This window comes from Colias eurytheme, chromosome 19 (assembly GCF_061535395.1).
Source record: "Colias eurytheme isolate Ceu_HAF_F1 chromosome 19, ilColEury1 Martin Lab GWU primary, whole genome shotgun sequence".
In the NCBI taxonomy this organism is placed as follows: domain Eukaryota; kingdom Metazoa; phylum Arthropoda; class Insecta; order Lepidoptera; family Pieridae; genus Colias; species Colias eurytheme.
In genome coordinates this window covers 8,485,001-8,499,361 of record NC_142998.1, presented here as the reverse complement: position 1 = coordinate 8,499,361, position 14,361 = coordinate 8,485,001, and the positions used below count along the sequence as shown (strand labels likewise).

At 32.1% G+C, this 14,361-nt stretch overlaps 1 protein-coding gene across 2 annotated transcripts; it reads right to left on the bottom strand.

Annotated features, from left to right (window-relative positions):
• Positions 1-6,336: 6,336 nt before the first annotated feature.
• Positions 6,337-12,802, bottom strand: LOC149900286 (uncharacterized). Of its 2 annotated transcripts, none has more exons than XM_090113191.1 (4): positions 12,647-12,802; positions 9,568-9,820; positions 9,385-9,465; positions 6,337-9,264 (listed from the first exon to the last, which is right to left on the bottom strand). In XM_090113191.1, the coding sequence occupies exons 1-4, from the start codon at positions 12,794-12,796 to the stop codon at positions 7,856-7,858; spliced, it is 1,893 nt and encodes a 630-aa protein (XP_089969317.1). In that variant the 5' UTR covers positions 12,797-12,802; the 3' UTR covers positions 6,337-7,855. The 2 variants fall into 2 exon arrangements, with proteins under 2 accessions (XP_089969317.1, XP_089969318.1); XM_090113192.1 differs by lacking the exon at positions 12,647-12,802 and adding an exon at positions 10,111-10,230.
• Between the last annotated feature and the right edge of the window lie 1,559 nt (positions 12,803-14,361).

Here is a 14,361-nt window from a genome sequence, read left to right as displayed (position 1 = left end):
CTCTTAAAACAACACAATTATAAGTTAGGATCTTAACTTTTAATTGTGTTGGTTTAAGAGTTTTTATGTAAGATATAGACTCGCAAGCGAATTTTATCCATATTATATATCTATCTATGAAATCTTACTTACATAGAGATACGACACGAAAATGTAAGTCCTAAGTAGGACTATGCTATTGACGTGAAAAAATGAAAATTTAGATATTTTAATTTTATTCTGGCCAATTCAATTCAATCATAGCCTACTTCGAAGACTATTATATTCGCCTTACAGCCGGGATACAACACAAAGCCAAGGGTAATTGAAAAATAAAATTCAAGCCACATTTTGTTCTAAACGGCAAATTTATCACATCATTTTTCTTCGACGTCTATTTGAGACAGAGTATTATTAAAAATATCCGCCCACTTCGTGGCGTTAGATTTAATATTGAAAACGTTTCCCGCTCTCTCTCTCTGTAAATATCGGAAATGTCAAAACAATACACGATATATCAAAGACTAAAGCACGTTACACACGGTGAAGATACCCGAAACACTGACACAAACTTTCGGGTCATTTGTAACAGGATGGCGGTTCTACAGGGGTCTTAGTACGCAATGACAAAAAGAAAAATGATAGTCAGAACGCTGATACCGGATACCTTAAGATACTGTAATATTTAATATTAGAGAATCTTAACATAAAATATTATATTATCTTCACCGTGTGTGACGCGCTTAAAGGGTTTTCATAAAGATAATTGTTTCGCGTATGATAGGTACTTGTAACTTGATACGGCATTAGGCGTCGCCTCGACTTTCTTTAAATAATAAGATACATTTACAATGTTTGTATGTTTGACAATTTTGGTATGCTTTGTGAAAATGTGAGTGTGAATAAGGTTAGTCACTTATTTTACGTTTCATAATTATTGTTGTGTCACAGAAAAACATGTGTTAAAATAGAAATTTTAAACAGTTAATGTAATAAATTTCTGAAAAAAAAACAAGTAGGATTTTTAAGCAGTCAATATAACAAATTTCTGAAAAATAGGTAATTATAGTATGTACCTATATGTAATTTTAGGAAACCGAACTATGATTGTTTTTTCAGTTAGCTACGCTTTTCAGCACACACACACACAATTAAATTTCACACAACTTCAATATCTATAAGCAGTAGATTATCATCCTGCAAACATTTTTAATGCGCGGATCCATCACGTTATTAGTCCCGTTCAAACAGCGATGTTATCATTGTCCCCAATTTACCGTGTTAATGTACCACAGCAAACATCAGTGGATATTACGCGCCGGCTAAAATAACATCGGACGAACTGAACGGTACAATAACATTCGGATTATTGAATTGTACGTGTTTGTTTGTTCGCCTTTGTTGCACCTGTTCAAACTGAGGCAATCGTATAAAAGTGTGGGCTTGCTTTGAACGCTTTGGTTCTGTAGATTTCTTTAAAAAGCTTTTGAGAGGAAAATTCGTTCGATGATAGTAATATTTAATTTAACGGTGATTTCTTTTAATGAAACGATTTTTTTGAATGATTACAAAGTGTTTAGCTTGTTTGCACAACAATATAATAATATGTTAGCTACGTAACATAATATGATATAGTTTGTACTTACTACGCAATGTTATGGAGAATAATTGAAATGTTCATTCCCTACAGGTATATTACAATAATCGTTAATAAGGAATAATAATATAAACAGGATTCAATAGGTAAGGTATTATTGCAAAATACATATAATTATACTATATGAAAGTTTATATTACTCTATTAAGAATATTGGTGAAAATGAAATACGTGCTGTGGGACCCTAAAAATTAATAAAAAAGCGAAAACCCTCCGAATTTTTCGTTTCCGCTTACAATTCATATCTTCAATCAATTTGGTTGAAGTTTAGAATTCGTAGAATTAATAATGTCCAGTTCGGGCGTTCCATAGTTATGGGAATGTTGTTGTTTACATGTAAACAATAAAGATATCAATAACAAACAACATATTTTTATTGCTTCAGTGCTTCACCCCCCCCCACACACACACACCACCACAGGTCCTTATGGTTGGGTTACCTGGAAGAGATGGCTCTGTAGCCAATAGCCATAAGGTCGCCTTTTGTGCATATTATGTCATATTATATAATATATTTCATTTTATGTAATGTCTTTAATTTGGTGTGTACAATATAGCTCTCGTTCATTCATTCATTCTCATTCATTCATTATCTTTCAAGCCTTAAGCCATTTTAGAGGGTCATATCCAAGTCATATCGATTACGTATTTTATGTTTTCTACGTCATGGTTATCAAAATGGTAAACACTAAATTAATTTTTCAGTTCTATTTATACAATTAAAATTTAAATGCCATAGTTACTCTAATAATATATTTCACTTTATTAAACGACTAGCTTTCCGCCCACGGCTTCGCCCGCGTTTTCAAAGAAAAACCTGCGTATCTACCGTTCCCGTGGGATTTCCGGGATAAAACCTAGCCTATGTGTTAATCCAAGTTACCCTCTATATGTGTGCTAAATTTCATTGAAATCGGTCCAGTGGTTTATGCGTGAAAACCGTACATACATACATACACAATATATAGTTACAAACCTTTCCTCTTTATAATATTATTATAGAGATTATATTTTAGAGTTTTTTTCAAGTGATACGCAATTAGTGTTTATGTGATTATCAACACTAATTTGATATATTAATTATTTCTAATTTTAATTATTAAAAGCAGACGAAATAATAGAAGACCATTTCCGTTCCTAAGAGGGCAGTTTGGTTGAGATAATATCCCCGAATGAAAATGCAAAACGTGAGTCTATTAATATAATGCTAGTTGTGTATTTTAAATTAAACAATTTGCCTACGAAATAATTCTTTCGAAAGTTTTATGCTTCTGATAATAATTATATATAACTAGCGACCCGCCCCGGCTTCGCACGGGTGCAATGCTGATACTAACCCATTGACCACCGAGCGCCCCGATCGGGGCGCGACACAATAGATTATCTATTGTGTCTGTGATTCCGGGGACTGATAGACTAGAGTAGATAATTTTTGAAACAAAAAAAAAATCGCAGTCGGATGAAACCCATTAGTAAAGGAGGGGAATATGATAAAAATGTAAGGAAAAATAAATTACGGTCAATCCGAGTTCGGGAAGCGGGAGGGGGGAGCTTTTAAGAGAAAAAAATGGTTTCTCTCGATTTCCGACAAAACTACAAGTCCTATAGAAAAAAGTTCAATGGCAAAGTTGTAGGTAATTAAAAGTTCTACAACTTTTGTATTCACAATTTTTCACATAACCTAAAAATTTAGGTGAAAAATTAAAAAAACCAAGTTTTTGGTCTTTTATTTCTATCTACTTCAAAATTTATTTTTTTTCTACGAAATTTGGTGGAAACTTACTTTATTATGTCCCAAATACACTGTAATTTATTTGATTGAAAATATTTATTTTTTCGCCTTATTTTGAATTAATACCAAAAAAACAACCTAATTTTCAATCGAAAAGTCACCCGTCAAAATATCAGCTTTTTTCAAAAACTTGGGGTGCCTTTTATTCATTGAAATCTCTACTTTCATATGGTGTAAAAAAAAATAAACACCACCATAGTAAATGTTCTCAGGAAATGCATACAAACAGTGTGAAAATTAGCTTTTACTAAATCAGGCACACTTATCGAACTACCTGAAATGTTTTTATCGACATCATTTTGCTTTTGAATATGCTGTAAAATATTAAACTTAGAACAGATAATTATTATTCTTTTGAAATATTACCGAAAAGCCGATACAAGAGAAGATATAGAGTTCAAGAAGCGTTGCGTAGTTTCAGAGATTTAAACGTACAAAGGGACATAGGGAAATAGGGACAGAGAATGCGACTTTGTTTTATACTATGTAGTGACGGAAAATTTTCTTACAAATAATAAATATTTTGTTAACTTAAATTTCTATTCTGAAATAATTATATTCCTTAAACATTCCAACTAGATAAAGTTCATTAAATTATAAAAATTTATAAGGGAGTTTATTGAATTTTTTCACGCATCCGTGCACAAAGAAATGCATTGAAATTCAGAGCGTCGTGTCAAAATAATAAAATTGAATGAACAAGATTGCAAAACCAGTTCAACGGACGCGAAAGAATCCGGAGGGAATGTTAACTAGGTGGGTACTTTGGAAAAACGCGGGACAGACGAGTAATAAGAAAATAAGTCATTTTCGCACGAATCTTTACAATTTAAATGTGGCGAGTCTTATCTATCTTCTATAGATATAATAAAATCGTAAGCAAGTCAAAACTGTACATTGAATATTTTTTTTAAAGAATACTTGTGGCAGGATCGATGTTGACCAAAATTATAGTTTTTAGAATTATTCCGTGTTTGTACTTACGTAGGTATCATACATACATACAGGCTAAGCTTAAAAAGTAGAACTGCATGGATTTACTTAAAATTTTGCATGAATATAACAGGTCGGGTCAGCATATAGATTACCTAGATATATTATCACGCTAAGACCAATAGGTGCGGAGCAATGTGGGTAAAACCACGGTTTTAGGTATGCGCCACGGGGCACAGCTAGTTTTCAATATATTGTTTCAGCATTTTCTTCATTGCTTGAGTTATATATTCAACGGATAAGGAATGCTGTGTATATTTATAGCATTCTATTTCTTTAGTTAAATAGTTCTTTGTTAAGTTTAGATACTTATTTTGGTTCTATTTGTTACGTAGGTATGTTCCTTAAAACAGACATAAAGTTTCCCTTTCAATCCATCTAACCTATTTTCGTAATTAATATAAAAAAAAAACTCCATGTGCTTCTCAATGTTTTTAGTATTCTCTTAGAATAAGCAATAGTATAACGTATATAATATTATTGTTGAAAAACTTGTATGTACATATTTTCTTTCACGAATGTTCTGCCGAATTCTTATGACATTGTCCAAATAATCCTTTTCGATATGATGTTATCTTTATTGCAATCTATTTTACGTAGGCAATGCTTGTGAACTTTTAATATTTCCCTTGTTTCAATAACAATACTCTCGTTATATTTTAGAAGTGCTTCCGTATCGTATTCGTATTTATATAGAAATAGAATATTTTTTTCATGCATCAAAGTACTGGGGTAAAAGTGTATCTATATAGGTTAAGTACTCTATCTGTTTGAAATTCAACGCTCAGATTGTTGATATTTTAATGAAATACAAATAAACAATGTCTTCTATATAATATATATAAAAGAAACCCGTTTCGCGTTGTCACGGCATCACGTGTGAACGGCTGAACCGATTTCGATAATTGTTTTTTTTATTATATTATTCCTTGAAGTACGAGGATGGTTCTTATGTAGAGAAAACTTAAATATGTACTACGGGGCGGACCGCTAGTTTCAAATAAAATAAAAGCAATAACAAATTTTTGTTGTCCATTATTACCTCGAGAAAATGGGATGAAAATTGTGTTTGAAACGTAAATTACTAGTATTAATAAAGGTACAAAGAAATGGAGATTTCGACATGGCCCACTAAAAGCCAACAATAAGAAAATATATTCCGGAATTCTCAGGTTTCTGCGGAGAAATTTTAATTTATTCGCTCAAATGGAACAATAGTACTGAGCAACAGAGCCTAATAAGCCAAAGTAAATTACCTCCAGGGAGCTCTATTGGTCTCGCAGTAATATTAATTGATTACAATTCGACACACCTGTGCTCTCAGTGGGTACATTACACTGAATTAATAAATGATTTTGGTTATGCCGGATTTATTAGGGTTTCCTGTAGCGTAAATATATATATTTTATTTATGAATATGCCTTTCTGTTGTTTATTAAGGTGGGTAAAAAAATATGGAACACGATAATTATGTATTTCGTATTTAGGTTTTGTGTGTTTTTTGTAAGAAAGGCTCGATTGTTCAAGTTGTGATCGTGGTCACTACTTACAAATATTACAACTAAGAGAACTTTGAGAAACTTTGAGAAAAAAAATATATTCAATCAATATCGGATTTTAATGAAATAGTGATCGAACATTTTGCTTCCGAAAAATGTCCAGGAATTGATTTAATTTATAAAAAATATAATAACTTTAAAACACACACTCACACACACATCCACCCACACTCACAAACATACGTACGTACACATACACACACACCACGCATTCATGTATTAAGGGAAGGGACTGGCTCTCTTAACACAGGCTATGCCTAGCAAGAGAGCCTGAGCCTCATATTCAATATTGTAATACCTAATCAAAAGGTGAAATAAAGATTTATTTTATTTATTTATTTATTAATTATTTAACTATAATAAACTTAAATTGTTGTTATTTCTAATCCTAATACTTAGTCACTACAAAGTAAAATGTGATTAATTGCATAAGATCTATGATTGAACTACAAAGCTATTTTTTAAATTGATTTTTTCATTTAGTATTCATTACAAGAGTAGAAAATTAAATGAGACTATTTTTTGTGGGCCCACCAAGACTCGGTAACGTATAGTAATAAAAAAAAAACGTGTAAAGATATAAAATTATATTATGAATTTTGAAGCTTCGTTGTTTAACAAACGAAACCGGAAACATGAAATCGAATTAAAAAGCTTTATTTTGATATCATCCCTGCTGTAGTGCTGTCTAGAAACCAAGAACAATGGCCAACATTAAAAATAACTGGAACGAAACGTTTTTATCGATAGAATGAAAATAAAACCAAAAAAGCGACAAAACTGCCTTAAACAAATCACTTTAGAAACTGTTTTTATTTCTATTTATATGGAAGAATGTGATTAATAGCGATTTTAAATCCTGTATAATCAAATAAAACAATTTGTTTCTACTAAGCTAAAAAAATCCGTGTAACGAAACGTTACATCTATTGGCTGCTTTGATAGACGTCAGATTCTTCCTGTCGTAGTTGTAATGTTTTTAACATAAACAATGTTTTTATTTCCTATTTTAAAATGTAATTGCTACAACTTATGAGCGTTTATTATAAAAATAGAACATGAATAATAGCATACCTAGCTGTGCAAATAGCTACCTATCCTAATATTATGTACCTACTCCTAGTCATAAATCACGTACCTACCTACCTACTTAACAAATAATTTCTTATTTAATCAGTTTTCCCATTCGCTAAAATCGCATAAGGTCTAGAAACCTGAGGTACACACACTTATATCACTTATTTTCTATACTATTTATAACCATATCGGGTCTCTGTGTTTGTGGTAACTTCGCTGTTTCCGATTTCCGAGCTTGGAATCGTGACAATGTATGTGATGTTTTCTAATATTTATTTATTCATTCAATTAAATATATTGTACCCAATGATTCGGATGGGTCGCACAAGACAAATCGCTCATTATCAGTTAGTTTTTATGTAGGAATGAGGTGAATGTTTGCACATCGTGTTTCTAAAGATTCCGGTTAAAACATGTAAAAGTAATGTCACCACTGTAATCTGGGGACTTCAAGGAACAAATTAATACACATTTCATTAATATACGCTAAGAAATTGAGGTGGGCCTATTCTCCAAACAAAAAAAATCGTCTCCTTTATCATAATTTCATATTTCAAGCTCAAGGTTAAACAATGTGGTTGTGTAACAAATTAGCACACTTTTTAGGCAATATCTTGAAGTGTATTGATTATTTTTTCTAAAAGCGTCATATAATTGAAAATACATGAAAAATTTGATCTTGCAAACCAATTTTACTCCGCTTCGCTGACGGGAATCTCCTTAATAACAACATGACGACGTCAAGTTTTGTTCGGGCAGTATTTGCCCATTGAAGTGCCGTAGGCCCAATTTGTGTCATCAACATTCAACCATTATACCAAAATGGAACCGAATCTCTTGCGTCTTACTGTGTAACATATCCATGATAGGTTTTAGACTAGTATTCCAACCACGTTGGAGTCCATGCTCTATAACAAAATTCAACAGTACCGAACACGCATGGTCATCTAAATCTGGCCTTATATTAGAGCCGACACTGTTAGAAGCCTTCGCTGTCTCACTCATTGATGAACAAACACTCAGTGCATTTCTGGCGAAGACTTCTGTTAATAATCGTCTAGCTAATGATGGGCAATCTTTCGATACTTGCTGACAGTATTTGAGTTCATCGTAATTGACGTAAACATAGCTTTCAGGTACAAGTTCTACGAGCCCTGGCAGATATGTTGGATACTTCAATGTCCATCTTGAATCATAAGCGTCATATTCCGGTGGTAAAACGAAACGGAACAACTTCATGTGGTTTTTTTCCGGCGTTTTGTTAGCAACATCATTACTATGTTGATCTTGATTACTAGAACTAGCACTCGCTGTTATTGAAGTGCGTCTTTCTTCAGCCAATACTAGATGTTCCACATCTAGTATTGGGTTGCTCGAAGGATATGCATTATTAGCTGCATTTCCCGCTGTGTTAAATTCTTCGACGGCACCCAAAACCTTTTTGTACATCTTGGCAGTATGGTGGATGGAACTCCGTAAAGTGTCGTACATATAAGTCGTATCTTGATAAGTAGAGTACATTTGAGTAATGAGGGTATCAAAGTTGTTTGTCATTTGCTCTAAAATAAATTTGAGATTCATCTGACGGCTCCTTGCATTATTATCTGCGTTTCCCGCTGTGTTAAATTCTTCGACGGCATCTTTAACCTTACTGTATATCCCGGAAGTATCGTGGATGTAACTCTGTAAAGTCTCGTACATATCAGTCGTATGTTGAAAAGTAGAGCGCATTTGAGTAAAGAGGGTAGCAAAGTTGTTCAACATTTGTTGCTCTAAAATAAATTTGAGATTCATCTGACGGCTCCTTCCCGTAAAGTTTTGGGCAGCTGTGGGTCTATCTGCAGAACTTACGTCTTTTACGGGTGAGCTTAAAGCATGTTCGGTTTGATCAGTACGCAGAGTTTTAGACCTTGGTTCAGTACTTTCTTCAGCATGAGAAACAACAGAAGATTCTTCTGCGTGAGAATTTTCCATTGATTGGTTATACTGGATGATAACCGGCTGTTTTCTTTTTGGAGATCTACGCTCTAATTTGGCGTCATTATCAACCGCACTAGAGGACTGAGCAGATTCATCTAGTTTCAACGGTTCTTCATCAACTTCTTTCTTTGATTCTGACTTGGGCAGAGGTTTCCGAAAATTATCATTTGATTCCGACGAATGGTTTTTGTTGGCACTGCGCAATTTCGAAAACTTTGGTTGTGTATCTGAAATTAAAAATTATTATTATTATTTGGAAAGCTTGGAATTTAAAATAAGTAGTATTCAAAAATGTATTTACAGTTAAAATTCAATTGTGAACACTGATAAAATAATTTGATTCTCACCTGTTAATTTTGATTTTTCTTCAACCAAAGGTCCATAATCATTTCTCGTAGCGATCCAAATATCTGCTTCATTGAAAGAATCTGAAAAAAAATATCCTTTTAATTTATGAGATGTTCTGAATCTTAATATACTTCAATAATATAACGCACGATCTATTAACTGATACATTTAATTAAACTCACTTGACTCATGTTTGATAGTGGCGAAATAAAATCTCCACTCATCATTGTATCGCTCTTTCCTCTTCACGCGATCTCTCGTATCAAAAGGATCTTCGTCTTTAGGGTAAGCAACTGCAACGGTCTTGTCATTTACCGCTAAGCGTAATACCACCCAAGCGCACGGCACGCATACGTAATCATCAATTTCTTCAAAAGGCAGTTCTATGAATTGAACAACATAGAATGCTGGCTCATTATCACTATTACGTCTCATCTGAAACAATCAAAAACACTTCCGTAAATTTCAAGTAATTTAATATTGTGAAAACAACATTAGTCGCAATTATTAATCACCAATCTACTCTCTTTAAAATAAAACAGTGGATTTGACTATGATAATTATTAGTTTTAACCTAAAAATGAAGATAAGATGAGTTAGTTACAAGGAAATTATGATTATCACTAAAAAAATTATAATTTAAGGTGTCTGATTTTTTTTCGATTTCATTGATTATTGGCCTTGAAATGTTATTTAAATGAGGTGATTACCAAATTGATTCTTACCTTCTATCTCAGCTATGTATCTTTTGTAACAATCAAAACATCGTCACAACTGACGCGTTGTAGCGATAGCGAAGTGATAGCGAAGCGATTGTCGAACTGTGACCTCTATTTTTACAACTGGTTGTACTTATCGCATTGGTCCAGTTGCAGTGGTAGGGGAAAAACGTTACGTATTGCGTAAGCCCTTCCACAGTAAGCAGTAGGATTCAGTTCATAAACAGTATTTAATTTCACGAAGTGGTTATTACGAAATCCTCAGTAGAGATAAAAATAAATAGTTCATTGAAATGTTACATTTTTTAGGCCTAACCTTGAGTTTTTTAGAGGACGCAATTTTGTTTTTTTGATATGTAGGGGGGGTCAGTGTGAAGCTAAAACCAAGTTTGTGGGGTCGCCACCCTTGTCCCACGGCCGCCATCTCGAAAATAGCGGTTGGAATGGTTTTTACGATATATCTCTTAAACTATTTATTTGATAAAAAAATATCGTTAACATTATTTGTTGCAAATTAAATTTTCTACAACTTTGGTCCAGTAACTTTTTGTCGTAGAACTATAAATAAAAAAGTTATAAGCGAAAATGTTCAGAAATTAGAGATGTTTATATTTTTCAATAAAACTTTTTTTTATAATTTTACGAAGAAATAATATCAGACCATTTTTGTAGATTGTTTTTCGAGGAACAACTTTTATATACAACATTTTTTCATTACGTCAATAGCTAAGGTTTTACAGCGCTCAGAAGTGAGTACTATTTTTCAGTAGTAACTATACATAATATATTGGCTATTGGCTCTTTTCCCAGACTCCACAACAATGGAAGCACACTACAGAACATTTCAGCCCTGCTTTTCGACGTAAAAAAAACGCGCTTCCAGACTCTATCTCCTGGGTGGTGGGGAAAAGATTCAATAATTAATAATTATTAATAATATTGCAAAATTAATTATTAAAAATATTATAATAACAAAAAAAAAAAACAATTACTGATGACAAATTATTATTTACACACATAATATAAGTATACTGTATAGATCAGAGTACTGAAAATTAGTACTCACTTCGGAGCGCTGTAAAACCTTAGCTATTTACATAATGACAAAATGTTGTATATAAAAGTTGTTCCTCGAAAAACAATCTACAAAAATGGTCTGATATCATTTCTTCGTAAAATTATAAAAAAAAGTTTTATTGAAAAATAAAAATATCTCTAATTTCTGAACATTTTCGCTTATAACTTTTTTATTTATAGTTCTACGACAAAAAGTTACTGGACCAAAGTTGTAGAGAATTTAATTTGCAACAAATAATGTTACTCAATGTTTTTCATCAAATAAATAGTTTAAGAGATATATCGTAAAAACCATATCAACCGCTATTTTCAAAATGGCGGCCGTGGGACATGGGTGGCGACCCCACAAACTTGGTGATAGCTTCATACTGACCCCCCCTACACATCAAAAAAATAAAATTGCGTCCTCAAAAAAATGCAACCCCAGATGTAACTTTTCAATGGAGTAAAAGTAATTAAAGTATTGTATGTTAATTGATTTGTTGACAACTATAATAGTACTGTTTCGATTTGATATTATTCGGTTGGATCTTCCTAGAAAGTTATTTAATAGTATGCTGGAGTAATTGAATCAAGTAATTTTTATAAGGTTTATAAATTATAATTATTAATTATTATATCATAAAGTGATTGTATGTAAGAGTCTTGAGTTGGTTTGCAGATAACATATCATGAAACAAAATAATATGAGCATAACAGTCCCAAATAATGTGATAACTTTATCACTGTATAACGTGTTTATGAATTACTGGTACCGTAAATTAATAACTTTATACTTTAAGCTAATCAGATAGACGAAAACAGGATGGATGGACATCCTGTAGGTATATAATATAATAATTCATAATATGTTACAATGATTTTTAACTCTTTTGATTATTTTTAAATATAATATACTTTTTATGTTATTTTTAACACTTTATATTATATTTTGTTTGAAGTAATTGTAATTTTTTTTAATAGATGTGATCGTTGTTAATTTTATTTATATTGCTGACTTTATTTTATTCATTTATATTTTTAAGATGTATACACGATAGTTATTATAGGGAATATTTTCATTTTGTAGTATATGAAGTTTTAATTTCTTTTTGAATAATCCTGATGATTTTACTTGTTTTATATCTGTAGGTAGGCTATTGTATATTTTAATTCCGTCATGAAGAAAACTGTTTGAGCCATAGTAGGTACGGACTGGATATTTAGGTTGTCAGTACATATATTTTGTCTTAGATTAGAATTTCGTTTCCTCTTAGTTAAAGTGATATCTGTATTTATCATGAATTTCCTTGTTAAACAGTTTTCGTATCAGAATACAAGTATTATAGACGTAAATATGCGAAATATCCATTATTTTTGTATCTTTATATTATATTTTTTTTGTTGGAGTGAGATAATTATAGCATAAGGGAAAATTTATATCGATGTTCAGTAATAGTGAGCAGCAAAACAATGCACCACCTACCTTAGACATGCTGCAGCACTCAATGAATTTACGCCAATTATCCGATTTGCGATACGTGTTTTCAAGAGTTGGCGCTCGCGCAATACAGATGAGCGGCCCGGTCGAAGGCGGAAGTACAAGTGTCGTGGTGCATGACAGTTGCAAAAACATTTGACAACCGTTGTTTGCATACTCTATGTCAAACATGGATAATTAATCTTAGAGTATAATATATTATTACAGTAGTATAGAGCGAGTGTATTGCACAAATTCCTCAGTGCGCATCGTAGGCAGATGAGCTATAGATAATATATAGATGTGTGTGTGACAAATAGGGATGGGTAGGTATCAATTGCGTGCCGACTGCCGAGCTATCGATAAGTTATGTAAATAAATATGTATCTTTTGTAAATTTTATGTTCAATATGTTATTTAAGGAGAAATGTATGAATAAAGTATAAATATGTAATTTTAAATTTGTTTGCCAAGAGAATAAAGTGTTTATTCCATTTGAATATTTATTGTATTAATTTTATGTACTTAAAAAAAAAATATGTTTATGAATATCAGAAAAACGAGTTCGATATTAAAGTTAATAAAATAAAAATTCGGGTTTGGTGCTATTTCTTTAATAATAAATGAAACAATAATAATAATGTTTTAAAAATGTTAAATAAAAATAAGAAATAATTAGTTATTTAAAATGATAATATAATAAATCATATTAATTAATTTTTTTATTTAATTTTATCCATTCTACTATAAAATGTTCAAAATCAATTTAGCGATATTTCAGAAAATATATCGTAACATTACATACTTTACATTTACACTATAATATATTTGCATTCATAATATTAGAAAGTCTATCATACAAAACACACCACAAATTTATTTATAATACATTTTTAAAAGAGTTTTAATTTTAAAGTTAAATAAATAATTTGTTAAAATATAGTTCTTCTAGTAAACTTTATATCGAGTACAGCGTTGGTCAGGTCACATCACTAAGATCACGTGGCGGCAGTGAGGTGCGCGAGCGAGCCTGCGCGTGTCCGCCTCCCACCTCCCCTTCACCCCCGCGATGCTAGATTTATTTTCATAAAAATAAGTATAACAATCGACTTACTGATGAAATGTGATACTGGATTTCAATTTTGTGTATTTTCTAGTATCGTTTTTGCAAGATATAACTGCACATTTCACAGGTACGTAAAGCTGGCGATGAAAAATTAGCGAAATTAAAAAAAATTGTGAATTTGTATTGATTGGTGAACGATGTGAGGAGCAACAAATTTTTTTTTTATGTATCACTACCGAAAATCGACAGTTAAGCTGGCGTGGACGATATTCTAGCAAACCGGTTTCAAAATTAACTCTACTTGCGGTTTCTATTTTGTTGCTGGCTCTGTACACTGTGCCGGTGAACGATGTGAGGGGCAACAAATTTTTTTTTTATGTTTCACTACCGAAAATCGACAGTTAAGATGTCGTGGACGATTTTCTAGCAAACCGGTTTCATAATTAACTCTACTTCCGGTTTTTATTTTGTTGCTGGCTCTGTACACTGTGCCAGTGAACGATGTGAGGAGCAACAAATTTTTTTTTTATGTTTCACTACCGAAAATCGACAGTTAAGCTGGCGTGGACGATTTTCTAGCAAACCGGTTTCAAAATTAACTCTACTTCCGGTTTCTATTTTGTTGCTGGCTCTGTACACTGTGCTAGTGAACGAT